This window comes from Amblyomma americanum, chromosome 10 (assembly GCF_052857255.1).
Source record: "Amblyomma americanum isolate KBUSLIRL-KWMA chromosome 10, ASM5285725v1, whole genome shotgun sequence".
Taxonomy (NCBI): Eukaryota; Metazoa; Arthropoda; class Arachnida; order Ixodida; family Ixodidae; genus Amblyomma; species Amblyomma americanum.
Window position 1 is genome coordinate 28,372,021 of NC_135506.1, and position 20,203 is coordinate 28,392,223.

The 20,203-nt window shown below is 47.6% G+C and overlaps 1 protein-coding gene across 1 annotated transcript in view; it reads left to right on the plus strand.

Annotated features, from left to right (window-relative positions):
• Positions 1 to 10,848, plus strand: part of LOC144108103 (uncharacterized) — a 35,691-nt gene extending 24,843 nt beyond the window's left edge. The window contains exons 9-10 of the mRNA XM_077641385.1: positions 8,667 to 8,837; positions 10,298 to 10,848. Coding sequence (XP_077497511.1) covers positions 8,667 to 8,837; positions 10,298 to 10,848 — 722 coding nt within the window. The remainder of the gene's footprint in view (positions 1 to 8,666; positions 8,838 to 10,297) is intronic.
• Positions 10,849 to 20,203: the final 9,355 nt, after the last annotated feature.

Sequence of the window (20,203 nt, forward strand, 5' to 3'; positions counted from 1 at the left end):
GGTCCGCCGTCGCTCGCGAGGAGTTCTGCAAATTCGGTGAAAACGATGGACGGCGAGGTGACGGCGATCGGGGCTGACGGCGCGCCATGGACAACTGAGGTTGCTGGGTCAGGTACTCTTCAACTCTATGAGGCTTTTTGCCAAACCGGGGCCTGGGAGTATCGGAGCAAAAAAGCTCTAGATATGGCACCGGCGCAACAGGTGACCGGGCACCCAGCAGTGGAAGCACAAACGCCGGCGCTCAGGGCCACGCCAGACGTCCGCTCTGCGCAGGGATTCTCGATCACTCGGGATGCGGTGCTGCCCTGGCTGCACAGAGGATACCAAGACGTCGCGATGTTTAGAAAAAACTGGCGCTGGATTTAGGGCAGGGCGTCGCAGAGCGTCAGCGCAGGTTTTGTGGCAGTAGTCTGTCTCGTTGGGCGGTGTAAATGCCGGTAGAACTGGTGCAGGGCGTCGCAGAGCGTCAGCGCAGGTCATGTGGCAGTAGTCTGTCTTCTTGGGCGGTGTAAATGCCGATGGATTTGGGGCAGGGCTTCGCAGAGATTCAGCGCATGTCGGGCGGCAGTAGTCTGTCTGGATTGGCTGTGGTTCGGCGCGTAGTAAAGGAGACCTGATATCTTGCTGCACCTCTTCGCGGATAACGCTGATAAAGGAGCTGGCCGCTGGCTGCGACTTACCACAAATCTTCTCTAGCTCCTCACAGAAAAAAGCACGGTTCAAGTCGCGGAGAAACTCGGTATTGTTGTTGAAAGCCGTGAGGGACTCAGTAACAGAACGAGCAAAGGCTGGCCGGTCGTACGCGGTGGAACGCTGCCGGAGGACCTGCTCCATCGTGACTGCCTCCGCTAGAATCTAGACAACAGTGCTTGGAGTACAGCGCACGAGGCCGGCAAAAAGCTTTTCTTTAACACCGCACATTAGGTGGCGCAGCTTTTTGGCTTACAACATGGCTGGGTCAGCTCGTCGGAAAAGCCGCGTTATGTCTGGAGGAAAAACGCTAAGGCGCCCGTGTGCTGTGCGATGTCAGTGCACGTTAAAAGATCCGCAGGTGGTCGAATTTATTCCGGAGCCCTCCACTACGGCACCTCTTCTTGCTTTCTTATTTCACTCCCTCCTTTATCCCCTCCCTTACGGCGCGGTTCAGGTGTCCAACGATATATGAGACAGATACTGCGCCATTTCTTTGCCAAAAAACAAATTATTATTATTATTATTATTATCTTCGACGTACATGGTAACAACATGTGTAAACATAGTACTATACAAGCACGAAGGAAACACTGACACATATCAGCTCGTAATGGAGACGCCTATGGCTGACAGTATAAAAACTAATAATGCAGTCCTATCAACATTGGCAAATAGGCCATTCTCAAGCACGCAGAAGGTTATTCCGGAGGGTAGGAATGTTGATATTGATAGTGGGATGGCGGACCATATAGCAATCAATGAAGACTAGTTAACTGAAACAGTGAAAGGAATGCAATTATTGAATGTAAGAAAAAGTGAAGGGCCAAGTACAATACCATTGGAGTTGCCCGAGATTACGAAAAAACAAAGGCAGGCAGAGAAAGCGTTTGCATTGGCCAACTGCTGTTGGCTGGCTATGATAACTTAAATCCCGCTCAGAATAATACGATGCAAGGCATTATTTTATAAAGGATTTTGTCGCATTTTTTCTGAAAGGAACTAAGGTGCAAGTGTATGTCACGAAGAACGAAAAGTTGGCTATCGCGGGAATGCTTTTCAAAAAGCGTACCGATTTCGAAAGAACGATTTAATTGGCCACAACAATTTAGCAGTGTGATACTAGTACACAGTGTTTGTCACGCTTAGGAACCCATGATAATCATAGAAATGGCGCTATGATTTGTTGCTTGATAAATTAGCAGAACTAAAAAAATTCCACATTCTGCTGTATGCAGCCTTGCCTCGTTAGTATCCACCCTGTAAAATGATGGCTTGAATTATGGACAGTTTTTCTAGGGATGAAACTTTATCATAGCATGCATGCCTTAACATGGAAGCATTCTGTTTGGAAAACTGACAGGGTTTGAATGCACAAAGCCCACTGGGACTCGCATATTTTTGTCGTGTAATATGGACATCATTGCGAACGTCTGGACTGTGGTAACCAGATACTACAACAGAGCGCAAGGACTGTTAGAAGTGGCGACAAATAGACTCAATAATATGGCTGTTGCACCCTGGAATTGCTCTGATACCACTTGTAGCAGAGCCTGCAGTTTTTGTTAAACCTTGAACTGCCATGCAAGCCAACTCTCTCCGCTTGCACTTTCTGACTGACAAAGCACTTTTCTTCCTGGTGTCAAAATCATTGGCACTGAAAGGCTCGGCGACTCATTTTCTGGGCCACTTTTGTTCCCTGCACAAATAAATAATTAAGCCGCTCGCTAGCTGTATAACCTTGTTGTTATAATCTCACAGATGTTTACTTGCAACACTAATTTGATGTTTTTTTAACACAGCGCACGGCACAAAGAAAAAAAATCTACTCCAATTAAAGCATCTCGGGCACGGGGAGAACTCGGCAGGTGCAAAGCAGAGAATCTCCAAACAAGAATCAAGCAGTAAGAAAATGGGTTGAAACTAAATGTGGTTACAGCCTCGATAGCTCGATGGCTGCACCGACACTGTAGGACTTTCAGAAACGGCACAACGTCAGCGTTGCAGGGCCAACCACAGTGCAATAGCGCATAGCAAGCATATACATTCAAGCAAACAAATTTAGAAATGCGGCAATTGAAAGAAGGCATAGGAAATCTAGAAAGCGTTTTGCATTTCTGACAATTACATTCTCATCGGCGGACCAGCGCCTTCATCCAGCAGACAAATAATGTAAATTGCCGGTAGTCACAGGTAAATGAACGCAGAATATGCATGTGTGCATGTGCATTGATGACATATCCTTCTAAAGGCTTCGAGAATGTCTTACACAAGCTGGTACTGCTTACTTAGGAAACGCTGGCTAACAACAGCTCGACACCAAAAAAGCCCAGTTGTTAAGCACCTCGGCGACAGCAGCGTAATGAAAGCAACAATAAATATGGAATCAGGTGCTGATTCAAAGAGTACAGTCTCTATCCCAATTTTCATGGCTCAAGGAGCACTTCAAGATCACTGCACTTTACTAATAGCCATGGCAACCATGATAATGCACTTAATATTGCAACCATCTGTCTAAAACCCAACTTGACTCCATGCTGCTAAGCAAAACACACATTGTAATCACAGCAGTTTACTGAAAATGCTTTTAATTTTTAATCACTGTTCGCTATTACGGAAAACTCTGTACGTACAGTTCTGATCCAGAACCAAAGTGTTCGTACTGCTACACTGCTGACACTCTGCCACCGCCATTTGGTGGGCTAACCTGTCTCAAAGCCCGTAGCCTAGCCTCTTCTTTGTCTCGAATGAGCTGGGCTGTTCGGCAAAGCCTCGCCATAGTAAACGGCTCTGCTTCCCGCTTCCTGCTACCTTTGTCGGTGACATTAGGTGGAGGTGCTGGGACGTATCCTACGTAGGCTGACCTCGACGATATCGTTGACGCTTCTCCCCGACGCGCGGAGGCCACACCTGTCCACACAGCGAGCCATCGCCTGCGAGGCCTCAGCCACGGACAAGGCCTGTACGAGCTATGACTTCCACCACTGGCACCCAGACAGGTCAGTACTCCGGCAGTGCCCCGCCGTTCGTCTTTCTCGCACCCCTGTCGCCACCATCCTTCCATGACGACCGGTTCCAGGATGTTGAAGGTTGGTTGGCCAGTTTTGACCATGTTGCTGCATTCAACCAAAGGGACGACGAGAGGAAGCTGATGAATGTGTATTTCGCACTGCAAGCCTCCGCGAAAACGTGGTTCGAGGCGTCCTTCTTCAAATGGGCAGCTTTTCGCCGTGAGTTGCTCGCCACATCCAGCTCGGGTGAGCGAAAGGAAAATGCTGAAATTGCAGTTTTCTCCAGTTCACAGCAGTCCAACCAGAGCGTGGCCATGTTTATTGAGTACATGACCCTCCCCTTCAGACCGGCCGTCCTGGCGATGCCCAAAACTACAAAGGTACGGCACCTTATGCCAGGTGTAAAGGACAGCTGTTTGCTGGCCTCATGCGCGACCCTTCGAGAACTGTCACCGCCTTTGCCAAGGAAGCTACTGGCATGGAACGTTCATTGCGGGAACAGAGTGCCCAATACGGCCGTGAAGCAAATATAGCAGGTCCTTGCCAGTCCCCAGGGATGAGGCGGTGCGAGAGCTTGTGCGGAGCATTGTCCGCGAAGAACGGCGAAACCTCCACTTGGATGCTCCGTCGGTAAGCATACCTTCTAAAGGCGCTGTCCTCCGTGACGAAATCCGGCGAGGGGCGCAGCCACCACATGTACCACTATCGGAGCCGCACGTCATGTCTTACAGCGATGCCCTGCGCCGATCTGTCCCGAGCCGTAAGCGTTTCGCCGTGTTGCCGGACCACGACCACCCCGTCGTTACCTGCGTAACGTCGAGCAGCAGCAGGACCTGTGCCCTCCTTTCAGCAAAGCGCACGTTTGGCGAACGTCCAACAATCGCCCGCTCTGCTACCACTTCGGGGGAGCCCGGCCATAATCTGGGGAATTTCCCGTACCAACGGAGGGGTTTAGAGGATTCCCACCTCACGCGCCTCGACCGCGCTAGGGTGAAAGGCCGCAGGACATATCAAATCAAATCAAATCCTTTTATTCAGCATTTTTTTCCATAATAAGTCAGGAAAAAACACTGGGACAGGAACAAAAAGCTACTATCCTAGTAGTTTGACGGAGTTCCTGCCCCTGTCTTGGCATGGGTAGCAGACAACAGGCACTTATGTACAAAACATAAATAACGCCATAATCATACACGCGCTCAAACACAACATCGCAAAAGTCATTTACAGGTCAGATTAACAACAACAATACGACAGAAAACATAAAAAGGATAGAACATTCAAATGCAAATTTGTGTCAAATACAGTCCTTGCCACTCCGGAATCATAAAAAAAAATAGTAGAGTTACATGCTTTCTGGTATGAGGTATTCTTTCCATTTTTTCTTTGAGATGTTACATATGTCAATAATATTTGCTTCCAATAGATTAAGGTACTTCGGTATGTGGTACTGTAGTCTTTGTAGGCCATAATTTGTGCGTGAAAAGGGAATTGACCAGAATTCTCTTTTTCTAATGGGATAGGGTGCTTCTGGATTTTTCCTGAGATTACAGAGCTTTATAAAAGTGACGCTGTCATCTTTTATGGCTTCTTTGTATTTCATAATGAGGTTAAATTGGTGGACACGCTGTAAAGGAAGCACATTAAAGGAGGAAAATAGTACTTGTGTATGGGCATCATAGGGAGCATTTGCTACGTGACGAATGGCTTTCTTCTGCAGCAGGCGCAATTTGTTTATGTTGCGTTGTGTCAGCCCAGATAAGGCTACAATAATTGATATGGGCGAGAAACAAAGAATTATAAAGCATAAGTTTAATTTTCACTGGAAGCATGTGCCGGAAGCGAGAAAGCAAACCCGTAGCTTTCGCTAGCTTTCCTGCCCCATGGTCCACGTGCGTATTCCAACTTAAGATTTGATTAAAGATTACCCCTAAGCTTTTAACTTCACTTGCTAGTTTTATTTCTTCTGATCCAAGCTGCATGTTGAAGTCCCTAATTTTTTTGCGCAGGCGCAAATAACAGAGCTTTTCTTTTGCTAGTACTGATTTCTACACCGTTTTTTTAGTCCACTGAAGCAATTTCATTAGTGTTGTATTTACGGAAATCTTTAAATCGTTTAAGTCATTCGACTGGAAGAAAAGGCTAGTGTCATCTGCATATATAATGAAATATGCATGTCTGCTAACATTTCTTATATCATTTTTATAGATGTTAAATAGTATCGGTCCCAACACGCCCTGTGGTACCCCTGCAGTAATATTTAGTACACTAGAACACCATTCATTAATTACAACGCACTGCTTGCGATGATTAAGATATGATTTAAGAAGTGTACCAGAAAGTGTACATAGAGGAGTACCTGGCCGTTCCGGTGCTGCCCCCGACCTCGCAGCTGCGCCAATCGCGATCGCCATTCCCGGGGCGCTTTGCTTCTCCCGGTCTGCCCTCCTCTTCTGGTCAGTTCAAAGGCACGTGCCCTCACCGAGAAAACTGAAGACGGCGTCCTCCGGGGGTAGGGCCGCCGCCACTACACAGTGTCAATAGCCTCCACCCGAAGATTTGATGCGACGGCCCGAGCGGCGACGACCCGATTCGACGACCGCACCGACGTGCTGCAAGCGATTAGTTTCTGCTGAAATTTTAGTAACCGCCGACAGTCATGTAGTGACCGCACTCGTCGATACCGGAGCTGATTTTTCTGTGATAGCAGGCAGCTCGCCACGACTCTCCGCAAGGCTCTGACTCTTTGGTGTGGAGCCGTGATCCGCACCGCCGGTGGCCATGTAGTGACGCCGATCGGTGTGTGCACCAGCCGCATCCAGATCCCCGGTCTTACTTTCACTGGCACGTTTGCCGAATTATGTGACTGTTCTAAAGATCTCATTCTGGGCATGAATTTCCTTCAAGAGTATGGTGCGGTCATCGACCTTCGGGAGCTCATAGTATCTTTTTCCGCCCAGCGAGCCGTTGACGCCAACACCGAACCTAGCAGGGTAATCTTGCGCGTATGTGACGACCACATAAACAAACCCTCCGAGAGCCAGCAACTTCGTCACAGTCGAGTGGAGTGGCCGAACCTGGTGGCCGAACCTGTTTCCCAGCGCTTGCCCAATCGTCGTCTTTGTCTCGAATGAGCGCAGCTGTTCGGCAAGCCGCGCTCCAGTAAAGGGCTGTGTTTCCCAATTCCTGCTACCTTTGTCGGTGACAATATTAATACGGCACAATTTTATAGGCTATGGTTTGCTTGCTTTGAGAAGCGTAAGCATCTGCTCTGGTCTTTTTTTCTTTTTTTGCATCAGATAAAATGAAATTCTCATGAGAAAGAGCGTCGCCAGTGGGCCCGTATTAGAGACTTCTGCATTGCCAAACAACGGTGAATAAGTTGCGACAATGGTTTTTGTTCCTTCATCAACGTTCCCGATCTGGTGATAACATGTTACAACCCAAGCTTAACACTATTTATGGCAGATATGGGCCTGCTCAGCCGACAGGAAGTTAAAAAGGACGCCACAAATGTGAGAGCGAGCCTGCACACCGGTGTTTTCACACAGCTTTCACAGTGCCTCCGGCATACCATCGTAACGCGGCGTCATAGTTTCAAATTGCATTTTATGGAGCACAATGCCGGATAATTTCGGCGACACTTTGTTAGTCCTGGCAGAAAACCGCCCAACAACCGTGCAGCCGAGGTCGTTTCGCATACGCAAAACACAAGTTTCAGAATGGTCTCGTCACACTCACGGCGGTTGTCAAACACAGTACACACGAACTACGTTAGATATCGATGATGGCTACGTTGTAGCACAGCGACTTGTGCTAGCGATCACTTAACCACTGCAACGAATGCGACTCGCTGCATAGCACGAAGTTCATTTAGTCGTGACGCACTCACGGCTGCTCTCAAACTCGGGACATATGCGTGCACCCGAACTACGACCTGCTGTACAGCTCTAAGTTTATTTCAGCATTCAGATAACAAGGCGTGCGTGGTAAGCTTTTCTAACGCAATTATACTTGCAGTCGATATCACTGACTCAAAATCACTCGTTCCGTCTGCAATCACTTTCACTACATTGACACTTGTCACTGCGCTGTGAAGGAAATTCACCCTGGGGAGCTGCTTATCGCTGCTATTCGTTAAGATCCTCATGTGAATAAAGAACACTTGTAGCTGTAACAAACGGTTCCAAATAAGCACTTCGCGACACCGGCACAGTATACGTCTTGCGTAGACAGCGTAGGTTTGAAGGCCGCTCGGTCAACTCAGTGTAGACGGCGACAAAACAACTTGGGGGAAACTGCCGCTTGCCGCTGTAGCACACTGTGAAGCTCGAAGTCGCTGACAACACTCGTCATAGTTACATGCGCCCAGTATTATGCGTTTCTCGGCAAAAAGTTGAAGTTGATGAACTTCGTGCGCACAGGCGGATGCGTTCATGCGCCCCATTGTTCGACTATGGTCCGGCCCTTCCGCAGCCCTTGCGCACTGCCGCAACGAAGCGGGCGCATGCGGAAAAAAAGCGATCGTACAGCGGCCTGGCAGGGGGAGGGGGTTCGTCTGCTTTCCCCTGGCAGTAGCGCCACGCTCCTCTCCGCTGGCGGCGGTGCTGTGAGCTGTGCTGCGTGCGACAGACTGTGGTCATCAGCCGCCACTCACGGCGTTGTCTTCCTGGTGTAAAACCGTCTGCTTATGAATCCGGCATTGGTATGGAAAACATAGAGAGCTTTGTAACTGTGCGCGCATGCACGTATCTCTCAATTTATTTAAATCTATATACCGGAGACTCAAAACACCTACAGAGCACAGTTGAAAAAATGGCGGAAGTTGTCGCCCAAGTTGCGTGGCTCGTTCTAAAGGCAGGAGCGCATCGTCCTTACAATTTTTGTAATCAGCTTGCGAACTCATTTGTCGTCTGAGATCTCCTCTTCGTTCTTCTTATGCCCCTTTTCCAACTGCGACTCACGCAGGAGCAGCCCCGGGAACCAGCTTCGAACCGCCGTCCGATTTTCCCGAACTGGCGACCGGGTACCCGATCTATATGTTCGAGATTATCGACGACACCTCCGACGACACCACCGACCACACCACCGGCACAGCCGCGGAGACTATAGAAGATTACCGGAGAGTCGCCGACTGTGGTAGTTTTAATGTCACGAAAAATATTACGATAAACCACGTCCCACCCGGAACGATCTGGTCCATTGATGTGGACACGACTCCGGGAAAGAAAAACACTCTCCTGGTGCAGCTAACTTGGACGTGGCCTGGAGCTCGCTTGTCGTATGGAAAGGGTAAGCACTAAATAACAGACATGTTTTGTTATGTGTTCGGGGCTTACAGGCGCTTAATCCACTTATTAGGTGCAGTATTCAAGGATGAAAAACTGCGCAAGTTGGCAACGATTTATGGGACAGTCTCATCGAAGGCGTGACTACATCAGATGAAAGACTGAGGGGAGCATTTGTAAAGATTTTTATTGTCGTGGCACAGTTCGCGCTATGTTGCCGTAGCATTCATGATTGCTCCATAAAATCGAGTTTCATCCCACGCGTTCTGCATTTTACATAACTGAGGCTAACACACACCCCGCTTTATCCACAGTATTGCTATCCGCTGCCTCCACAGTACGAATATTCAGTAGTGCTGTGGAAAACGTAAAAACATTTAAAGAAGCTTTCAGAACCGGTGGTTGCCTTCCGGGGTCGGCAGAGAACCGTCTCATATAAACTACAGACATGAATATCATAGTGAAACCCAAATGTCACGTGTAATTTATGAATAAAGACAAGTTTCCCCTGAGCTGGTCAGCTGCCATGTCAAACAGGCGAATATGTGTGCAGTTATGGGGTGGAAATGGCTCTTGATGTACTGCGTCTTGCGTTGTCGACATTATAACGAAGACATACAGCAACTGGCCCCGACAGCTTCACAGTATTGCTGTAGGTATTTATTAATATTAAGTTTGCGGACCGTTTCTACATCAATCATTCTTGAATAAAAAGCTCAAGGAAAATCCAGAGGTAACGAAAAGGTTCCCTAGGAATTTCACTCTTTTTGTATATACATGTAGGAAAGTAAGTTAACTGAATTGAATTGAACCTTTAGACTATAACAGACATGGCGGGAAAAACTGCTAGCACAGCGGAGAGAATTATAGCTTCGAAACTATTTGCACTCATCAGAACAGACTTAGCGCTGGAAAACGTGCGAACGTAAACGAGGGCGGAATTGACGACCATTCCGTGCAACTGAAATAAAGCAAATAGTTACCACCTACCAGTGTGCTAATTAAAGATACTTACCCCTTAACACTTCCTCTTTGTGGTCTTTTACTTTATTTGTGGGTTTTTTAATTAGCTCACGTCTTTGCCCATCACTACTACTTGATGCTATAGAGGGTCAGGCAGACGCCCGTGGCATCCGGAACACGATCGACCCCTTTCAATGTTCCGTCGTGCAACACATATTCCGCCAGAACGGTCACATGAACTTGGTGAGGGAAACTAAAGAATATCAGCGCAAATAGTTGGCACAGCTTAGGACGACGTTACAAAGGATGGTCTCCTGATTCCCCCTCAATGGCGTTATTTTTTCGCAGTTTCTGCCGTGGTTATTCGAGTCTCAACATTCTACCAACACCTACTGAACGACTTTGAAAACCAGGCTGAGATCACGGAAGCCAATGTCGTCGAAGGCAACCTGGACCCAAAACCATCGGGTGCCGAGCACAACGTCACTCTGTCAATTCCCCTCACCTTCTGCTGGTGTGAGCCATATGACCCATTGTACTGGCACTTTTGGCTGGCAGTTCAAGTATCTAACAGTGATGGGCTAACCAGCACTTCGAACTTGGTACCAGTGGACTGCGGCCCTGCGCCTTTGGACTGCGGCCCTCCGCCTTTTACAACTACAATAGCTCCCACCACGAAAGCCACAGCGACCAGGGCCCCGACCTCAAAGGTCACGACAACGCAAGCTGTCGTGACAACGCAAGCTGAGGATGCAGCCAAGGAAAGTATTCGGGAGTCGGATTTCGTCGCGTCCCCGTTCTTCTGGGTTGGACTTTCCTGTATCGCAGCGGCGATCGTGATCGTCATCGCAGTCGCGGTGTCGGCGATACTGAACCGCGAGGAAGAAGAGGAGTCTTAGAATTTCCTTTAAAAATAAGTAAAAATAAAAAATCTATTGCGTACGAGATGAATGTTGTGATCGAGAGTTCAGTTGCGCACAATTCGCATTGCAAGCGCGCTCACCGAGTTTTGGCGAAATTTTGATTGGCGGTCTTAGAATCGCTTAAATAATTTTGGTGCGGGGATCCGCGATGGCCAATGCTATAGCTCCTTCTTCTCCGACGCGTATAGAGTTAGCGTGTTCGTTGTGTTCCGTTGTTTTATTGCGCTGTTCAAATATGAAGGTTGTGGCGTTAACTACGGCCACAAAATGAAGGGATTAGCTAAGGATGGGGCGAGTCCAGGGTGGCCACGTATGTTCCGCCTTTGACGTGTTGAGCTGCATCGACGTGCACTGCTCGTGGTTCGTTCTCTTACTGCTTCTCAAGCGCCTTCGGCAGCATTTTCTTGGGTACTAGGTTAACAAATAGTCTAGCAGTAATGTCGAGCTGAAAATGTGATGATGCATATACTTCACTTACGGGGTGGATGTGGAGTTTGTCGAGAATTACGCGTCTCGCAACAATGCGTGACAAGCGGGTCACTTGTGGCGTCTTACGGGCTTCGATTAGCTCAGAGAGCGTGTTAAAAATTTCAAACTGCATCAGTAGATCTGAGTTGCTGTATGCCGGCAGACCATGGGGCGATTTCTATGCTGTTCTAATAATGCTATTATGTTCATCTTCGTCCTTGTGATGCAGATGATAAAACGGGTAGGCGCATTTTTTGACTTATCATGAATGATTCCATGAACCTGCATAGGTCGTATTCTTTAATGCCCCTGCAACGGGTGGCAATGCGCCTCACCAGCCTGCCTAACTGGTGCGCCGTGACCCGTAGCCGGCGGATCGCTTCCGTGTTGTATTATTCTGAATCAAAATGCCAGGCACCCTGATCGTGGCTACGGGAGGTATTGGATGGTTGTCAGTGTGAAACTCGGGGTACCGATGGTGCTGCCTGAGAGGGTTGTTTGTTCCTGATTACTAAGAGTTCCGATTTATCCGACGAGCAGGCAAGGCCGTTCCCTGCACGAAAAAGTGTACCGTGCCGATGGCTAGTTGCAATGACTAGGCAATCTCTCCACCGGATCCGGAGTCGGTCCATATGGTGACGTCGTCGGCGTATATAGAATGATGTATATGTGGGTTAGCGTCTAACAGACGCGGGAGGCTACTTATAGTAATGTTGTAGAGAAAATGGGAAAGTGCAGCGCCTTGCGTGGTTCCTCTGGTGGCTAGTGTAATTTCATCGCTACTTTTGTCCCCGGAATTCAGCGTAGCCGTGTCCTCGCTGAGAAAGGTGTCGATGTAGTCGTATGTTCGTTCGTCTACGTTCGTCAGTGACACGTGAGAGAGGATGGAAACGTGTGACACATTGTAAAAGGCTATACTCACATCGAGTCCGACGATTGTACGCGTGGCTCTTATGCGATTTAGATCTAGAACGTCTTGCCGTGTACCTGCCACATGTTTTCCTCAGTCGTGTATTCCGTGTCGGCGTGCATTTGGAGCCCGTTTAAGCGAATGTGCTTCATGGCTTTTGTTAGACACGATGTTAGTGAAATTAGGTGGTTGTTCCCAATGTCCAGTCCTTTTCCCGGTTGAGGAATGATAATGATTTTAGCGTGCTTCCATTCGTCGGGGATGCTGCCTTCTGTCCAGTATCTGTTGAGGAGGTTCGTAAGGACCACTACTGACTTGTCTAATTTCGCGACATCTTATCGGTGATGCGTTCATCCCCGGCTGCTGAGGTGGTGTTAATTTGATTAGGAGCAGCTCTGACCTCCGCTGCGGTAAAGACCGTATCCATGTGAGCATTATGCGACACTGAATACCCACCTGACGTGGATATATTATTGGAGGTGCTTAGGTACTGATTTTTGAATGTGGTCATGAGCTCTTCGTCGCTGCCCTGGAAAGCTTGCGCGATCCTCTGCAGGGTCTTGTGAGATTCGGTCTTAGTTTTCGTAGAATCGAGTAAATGCTTGGGTAGAAACCATGTGTTCCTAATGCGCAGTTGCCCATGAAGGCGGCCGCCAGCCTGATGCTACTGCTGTCGGCAACGCTCCGACGTGTATGTCACGACATCTTCTTCAAGTCGGGTTAGTCGAATTTTTAAGCGCCCGTTAGGCTTGTTTTTACGCCATCGAGCGTGTATACTTCGTTGTGCTTCCATCATGCGTACAACCTTACCGTCCGGACTGGGGCCGCTTTCCTGCTGCGTCACAGTTTTCGAGGTGTTGGCGGTGTCTTGAGGCAAACGCTCCGTCAACTGTCGTAAACCTGCTATGCCCTCCGCCGGTCTTTGCGAGCAGAGAAATCTGAAGGCGTCCCAATTCGTGTGCTTCACTTTCCGGAGACGCATTCTGCAATGCGTGTTACGGAAAGTGAACAACAGCACATGGTGATCGCCAACTGTGTTAATGTTGAGATTCTCCCCTCACATCGGTGATATTTCTTACAAAGGTAATGTCGGGGCACGTACCCCTGGTTACAGTGTTACCAAAGCGCGTAGGTTTGTCATGGTCAATGAGTAAGTAATGTGTGCCCTAGCGCGCGAGCTTTCTCAGAGGTTGGTTCCCGTTCTACTGCTATATTTGAGTAGCCCCATTCTGCATGGGGCGCGTCAAAAACGAAACGAGGGTGTAATCAGGGTTAATCAATAACCAATCAAACAAGTGAATGAGAAAACAAGCATGGCCCAAAATTTGAAAGGCGACCAGTGTCCAGGAGGCGTGAACGCTTTCGCAGTCTTCCAATGCTGGCAGCCGCAGTGATCTCTTAAATTTTTTGTAAGCAGCCGAAGGAAGGAAACTAATGAATCTAAGGACACGATGACGCAATCTTGTCGTCTCATTCTAATCGATGATTACCACGCACCGTTTTCTCAGTAAAGGAAAGAGCAAATCAATATATCACTCCTTGTAATTCAGTATGCCCATCATTTCTTCAGATATAAAGGCGTGGGGCTTGGTTATAACTGCGCATTCAAAGCTTTGAAAGCTCTCCACTGCACATCATGAAACCTTCCAGCCCCCACGCTCTCTCATTATTTCTGGCATCTAAAAACTTGCGCAATAACCTTTACCACCCCTTATATCTCGTCAGCATGTATGCATGCATGCACCTAACAGGGCTCGTAAGGTATATTTTCAAGGAAGTAATACAATACAGCATTGCACTTAAGTCTGCTTAAGAGCGGAAACGCTCAAGCGATTCCATTTCCTCTCTGTATCCATCCATTTCTAATTTATTTTTCTTTTGTTTTCATTCGTTTTTGTTGATTTTTATTACGATATTTTTATTTCAATTTTATTTTAATATTTCATTTTTATTTTGAGTTGACTTTCTACCTTAAAACTTAATTTTTTCTTTTGTTTTATTTTTTATTATTTCTCCATCGCTATTACGAACTATCACATTCGCTGTCATGATCACTGTCATCGTCACTATCACTATCACTTGCTCTCACTATTAGTAGCTTTCATTATCACTATCAGCAGGTATCTGTTACTATCATTACCACCACTACCACTATCTCTAGCACTGTCGCTTAACTATCAGTAGCTACATTAATATCTATCACTATATAACAATTTACTGTCACTACTATGATTACAGTCAAGTTTTCATTATATTTCAATCACCACTCAACTTATGGTTGATGGTGAGTGCAGACATTTTTGCAGACAACTTCCATCTACAGCTTCCGTCTCCAGCTTCCGTCCACGCCTCTCGTCAGCCAATGAAGAATTACGCCTGACAACTCAGACAACGCCTCGTTGTGTCGGCGAAACCATTCACGCCATGCAGCTATCGATGCGGTTCCGCAGGCCGAACCCTCCAAATCGAGTACGTGGCCTCACCGAAGTGCGGTGTTGATTTCGCGAAAAATCTCCACTCCAGCGTCCAGCGTAATAAGTCTGTGCACATCAGAGTGTGGATCAAATAGAATCAAAAGCATATTTGCGCCTACATCATTCCGGTTAAACACATCAGCCGCGAAGAGAGACAGCATTTTCAAACGAAAAGGAAATGAGAAAAAGAGACTGTTGAGAGAAGGAATCAATCAAGAATGCTGCAGAAGTGTGCGCAGAGCGTGTATGCCCTGGTTCACCGGGTCCCAACGCAATAATAACCAGCTGCAGACGCAGCGTTCAACTTGCCATTCTGGTATTCCGGGAACTGGACGAATATTATTCCGTGCCCACATTATCCTACAAATGCAGGATTCATGTCCAACATTCTCGTGAAAAAATCTTACACCTCTTTGCACCGCAATGGGCACGAAAGAACTAGAGGCAGGTTCACTTTCAAGACTAGTCACACTTAACAAACTGCACCCTACTATATTCCCGGGCAAATATCCCGAATGCGACCAAAAATCCTCACTATATCATCACATGGGCCTGTCAAAGAGCAAACTTGGCCCCCAAAATACAAAACCTGAGTGCAGAGCAGTGGGCGACTGTGCTGTCCAGCGACCGCAGCGAGAGCCAACAAAATCTGGTACAGCGAGCTCCACGGGCGGCAGTGGCCATCGGAGCCCTGGGCTGAGAGCAACCGACCATTGGTTGGAAGTGGACGAGGTCGACAGAGAAGACTCCTGGAGATGCAACCAAGGAGAGAACAGCTCTGAAAATGCCAAAAAACCGCATAAAAGGAGCACTAAAGTACAATAAAGTTTTCTTTTCTTCTTGCCTGCCTTCTCGCGAGCAGATTCCCGTGCTTTTTTGAAAACACTATCGATCGCTTCTCTTTCCGGCGTGGTGTTATAGGACCACTAACATAAACTTTACATTAATATTTTCCTCTTGCCAGTGATGCACGTTAACTATTAAAATACATGGTTCCCAATATGGACGAAGGAAACAACTCAAGAGAGGTGGTTATGTCACAGTTTCTGTAGCCGTTCATGAAGGTTCCCCCTGCTATCTCTCTTGGAGTGCATAGTGGTCAAAAGGGAAGCAACAGAGCAAAAGCGCTCGTGTTGCGCCCCTTCCTTGTCGTGCGCTTTGCAACCCCATGTCGATAGCCCACTAGCTCGAACCATAACCCGTCTCTGCTATCCCCTTCTCATTTCGCTTTCCTCAGCCGCGTTGTCTGCGCGGTTGCACATGCGCAGCAGAGATTGAACCAGCCAATGCCGATGGGCCTAGCTTTTCTATTGTCTGCGCCGTCGGCCAAAGACTCCGAGTAGTGCTCCCGAAAGCGCTTGACATTTGACACACTTTTTGGCGTGCATCTCGGATTGCGAGGGCCTCTCAAGAGCTTTCGTTGCTCATTGATTCAGGACGTGGTACTCAAACAGTGTGTAACTGAATGTCTTCTGGTGTTTCAGTTTCGGTTTCATCAACCGCACAATGGCGGTGATGTGTAATTCGTGGGTAAGTCACGTTAGGCACGAAAATCTAATTGTTGATCCCATACACGAAGGCTTAGAAAATTAGTGATAGAACTTTTGTCTACGTGACAGAACAGAAACAAGCAGCGGCATTGCGGAAATTGCATTGGTCTCTATGCCGGAAGTAGGCGCCAGTTCTAACGCACGCTTGTAGCATAGACCTTGGTCAGTACACGTCGTGACAAAAAACAACGCTAACACAGGGGCGCATACCATACTCTTTTCGTGTTAGAGCGAAAGTACTAATCCGGACGTTCACAACCAGGGCAAAATCGTCTCTGGTGTGTATTGTGCCTATATGTGCCTAGGGGCGCGCCGTCCCGCGATAGAAAATGAAACCGCATCAATATCCATGACCGGTTTTCAAACCCGCGATGGCGCGAACAGGTCATCTTCAAAAGGCCGCTGCGCGAAACCACTGGGTTATCGCCATTTTTTTTAAAAGCATGACCTATGTACAAATAATGAAGAAAAAAGGCACAAACCAACAGAATGCCTAAAAGGAATCACCTAAACATTTAAGCACGTGAAAAGTCGTGACTCAGGCCATATCACAATAACATCAAAATACCACATATACCTAAGCAACGGGTCACTAGAAACAAGGTAATGAAGAGCACAGTACTAGGAGTGGTTGCGACTCTGGTTCAAATTCATTCTGGGCATACAATTCCTTTAGCTGAACAGTCATTCTGCTGAAGTGGTTTCTGGTAGAAAAAAACAGGTTCACAATGTAGGTCCGTCATGCGCGTTTGCCACGTGCTATGTAGTCCAATCAGAAAGATCATGTGTAAAGATTCGCCAACAAATGGCAGTGCAGAGAGATAGCTCACAGAATGTGGTGTCAAATAATTGTTTTTTTTCTCGGTCCGTAGCGAGATATCCCAAAAGTGCACTGCATCTTTGCAATCGATGAAACAGTCCTCACTCGTTTGTGGAGCATCACAAAGTCGGAGATAAGCTGTGGTCACAAAAAGTGCCCCTTTCTAACCATGTTCTAACAGGCAATGTCTCGCTATGCGGCCTAGAGGAAAATGTCGTGGTGCACGGTGGGCGGGGCATTTTACGTTCTCTTTTGAGTGCCTCATGTCCTGGTAAAACAGAATACATAGAACAGAACATGGGTGGAGGGAACAACATAAATTTTACGTTTTTGTACAACCGTTTCCTCAACACTGAAAACAGGAACTTTGTGGAAAAACGAACAGGCAGGAAACGAACAGGCCCAATACATCTCATGCCTGAAGCCATAAAAACACTATCGATCATAAGCACTAAAAGGCACAGTGAGGTTCGGTAAAACATGAACAAAATTGTGAGAATACCCGCTCTATTCGCCGTGTATACTCTCGCGGAAAAACAACAATGGCGAAACTATTTGCCGGACGTAAATGTGCACTAAACCAAGGGCGTCAGCATTTACAGGTTGGAAAAAGTTATCAGGCCTCATAGATTCAAAGAACGAATCCCACAGAAAAGCGGCGAAAACACTGGATATTGACTTTTCTGGGATGAATAACTTGTAGTGGGTAATGAAGTTGAGTAGCGAGAAACGGATTACATGCATCACTCTGAAAACTAAACATTTTGACAGATTTGCCTGTCTGGTGGATTTGAAGACTTATAATAAACTGCACATCTCCAACCAAAATCTTAAGTTTAACCCAACGTTTCGAAGCCGACTCGGCTCCTTCATCAGGGGTGACTGAGGGCAGTAGCTAGCCTCTTTAAATATGGAGGGGGGGGGGGGGGTGAAAAGAACGACAGCTGTGTCGCGAAAAGCACGCGGGAGGGGGGTTTAGGCTGTTAGTCACGCTGGCGCACTGCATGGAGGTGCTGAATGGCGACTTTTTTTTCGTTGCGTTGAAGAGCGAAGTCCCTGGGCATATACTGGGGGCAGGTTTCCTTTTGTGCGGTTGATATTGTTCGGGGTAGTTTAGATATGCCAGGATTCCAGAAGGAGACTCTTGTGGTAATTTCTTTCGGTTCCGAGGATGCGGGATTCTTCGAAGTTGCTTCTATGGTCGGAGTCCTCGGAATCTTCGGCTACTGAATTGCGCTCTCTTGCAAATTTGCGGACGTCATTTATATGTTGCCGAATTCTTTCGTTGAAATTTTTCGGTTTCGCCGATGTAGCTTGCGTCGCAGTCGACGCATGGAATTTTGAAGACAATGCCTTGGGCTCTTTCTCTCTGTGGCCGGTCTTTGGGAACAGGTAGGCAAAGCGCAACAGTGTTTGTGGGCTTGTGCGCCACCTGGAGACCCGATTTTTTAGCATTTGGGTGATGTTTTCGCTGACACCTCCGACATAAGGTAAAGTGACGTATTTTGGCGGTGGCGTTGGTCTTTGTGCGTTGATTTCTTGACGAATGTTGTGTTTGTGAAACATCAACGCCAGCTTCAATGCCGAAACTTCAACGCCGGCCCGAACAACCCTCACCGGACCGTACTGACCTGGTCGCCAACTTCTCTTCCAGGAAGCTCAGAACCGCCGAAACATCAATCCTATCCAAGGGACAGAAATTCAACCTCCAGGTGAACAGACCCCCCCTTCCAGCAATCGTATCTTCGCTTGAACTCGGTGTCCGGCAACTGGAACAGAGTGTACGAGAAGAGGTCAGACTCAAAACAATAGGTGTACTGAATTCAGTGCAAGCTTACCGAGAAGAATCAAACCTTACACCGGACGAAAGGCAAGCCCTACAAGGCCTCAAGACCGACACCAACATACTGATCCTCCCAGCGGACAAGGGCAACACAACAGTCGTTCTGGACAGACGTGGCTACGCAGAGAAAATATCCACCTTACTCAGCAGTCAAGAATATGAAAAACTGAACGAGGACCCCACAACCACTACCAAGCAAGGCTAAACATAACATTGAAAGAAGCATTGCAAAAACACCCCACTTTCCGAAACCTCTACCTTAAGTTATTGAGCACCAACGGATCGGCTCCAGCATTCTACGGCCTACCCAAAGTCCACAATCCGGGGATCACTTTGCGCCCGATTGTCGTCTTCCGGTGTTCCCCTCTTCGCTCGTTGTCAGAATACCTTCACGAACTCATATCCCTAATCGCAGGAAAAACAGCGACCCAAATTCGTCATTCCAGTCACTTCATCGAACTGGTATCCCAAGCCACCCTTGAGGCCGACAAATGCCTTGACGGCTTCGAAGTGGTGTCCCTTTTCACAAAACATCCCCGTGAAGCTTGCGGGGACCGCTACCCGAGACGCCCTACAACGCGACTACACACTCAGCGCACGAACCCCGTTGAGTAACACATAATTCTCGACAAACGGGGAATTTCTCCGACAAGTGAAAGGAACACCAATGGGAGCATCCATCTCTGTCGTGACGGCCAGTTTAACCATGGAACACGTCGAACAATGAGCACTCAACTCATTCCACCTGAAACCAAAGATTTTCCTCAGGTATGTCGACGGCTGCTTCTCCGTCATTAAAAGATCTGAGGCTGAAAATTTCCTTCGTCATTTAAACTCCGTGGAACCTGACACTCAATTCACGCTAGAGGTGGAAAAAGAAAACTCGCTGCCCTTTTTGGACGTGCTCGTGTCCCGAAACCACAATACCCTTCCATTCTCCGTATACCGCAAACCAACCCACTCAGGCCGGTACCTCCACTTCTATTCGAACCACCCGACAGTCCATAAAGCAACAGTGGTGAAGACGCTGTTCAGAAGAGCTGACACACTGCAGCACAGAAGTTGTCAGAAAAAAAGAACAACGCACGATATAAAAAGAACTCATCATGAACAGCTACCCAAAAGACTTTATTGAAAAACCATTCGACTTCACAAACACAACATTCGTCAAGAAATCAACGCACAAAGACCAACGCCACCACCAAAATACGTCACTTTACCTTAAGTCGTTGGTGTCAGCGAAACCATCGCCCTAATCCTGAAAAA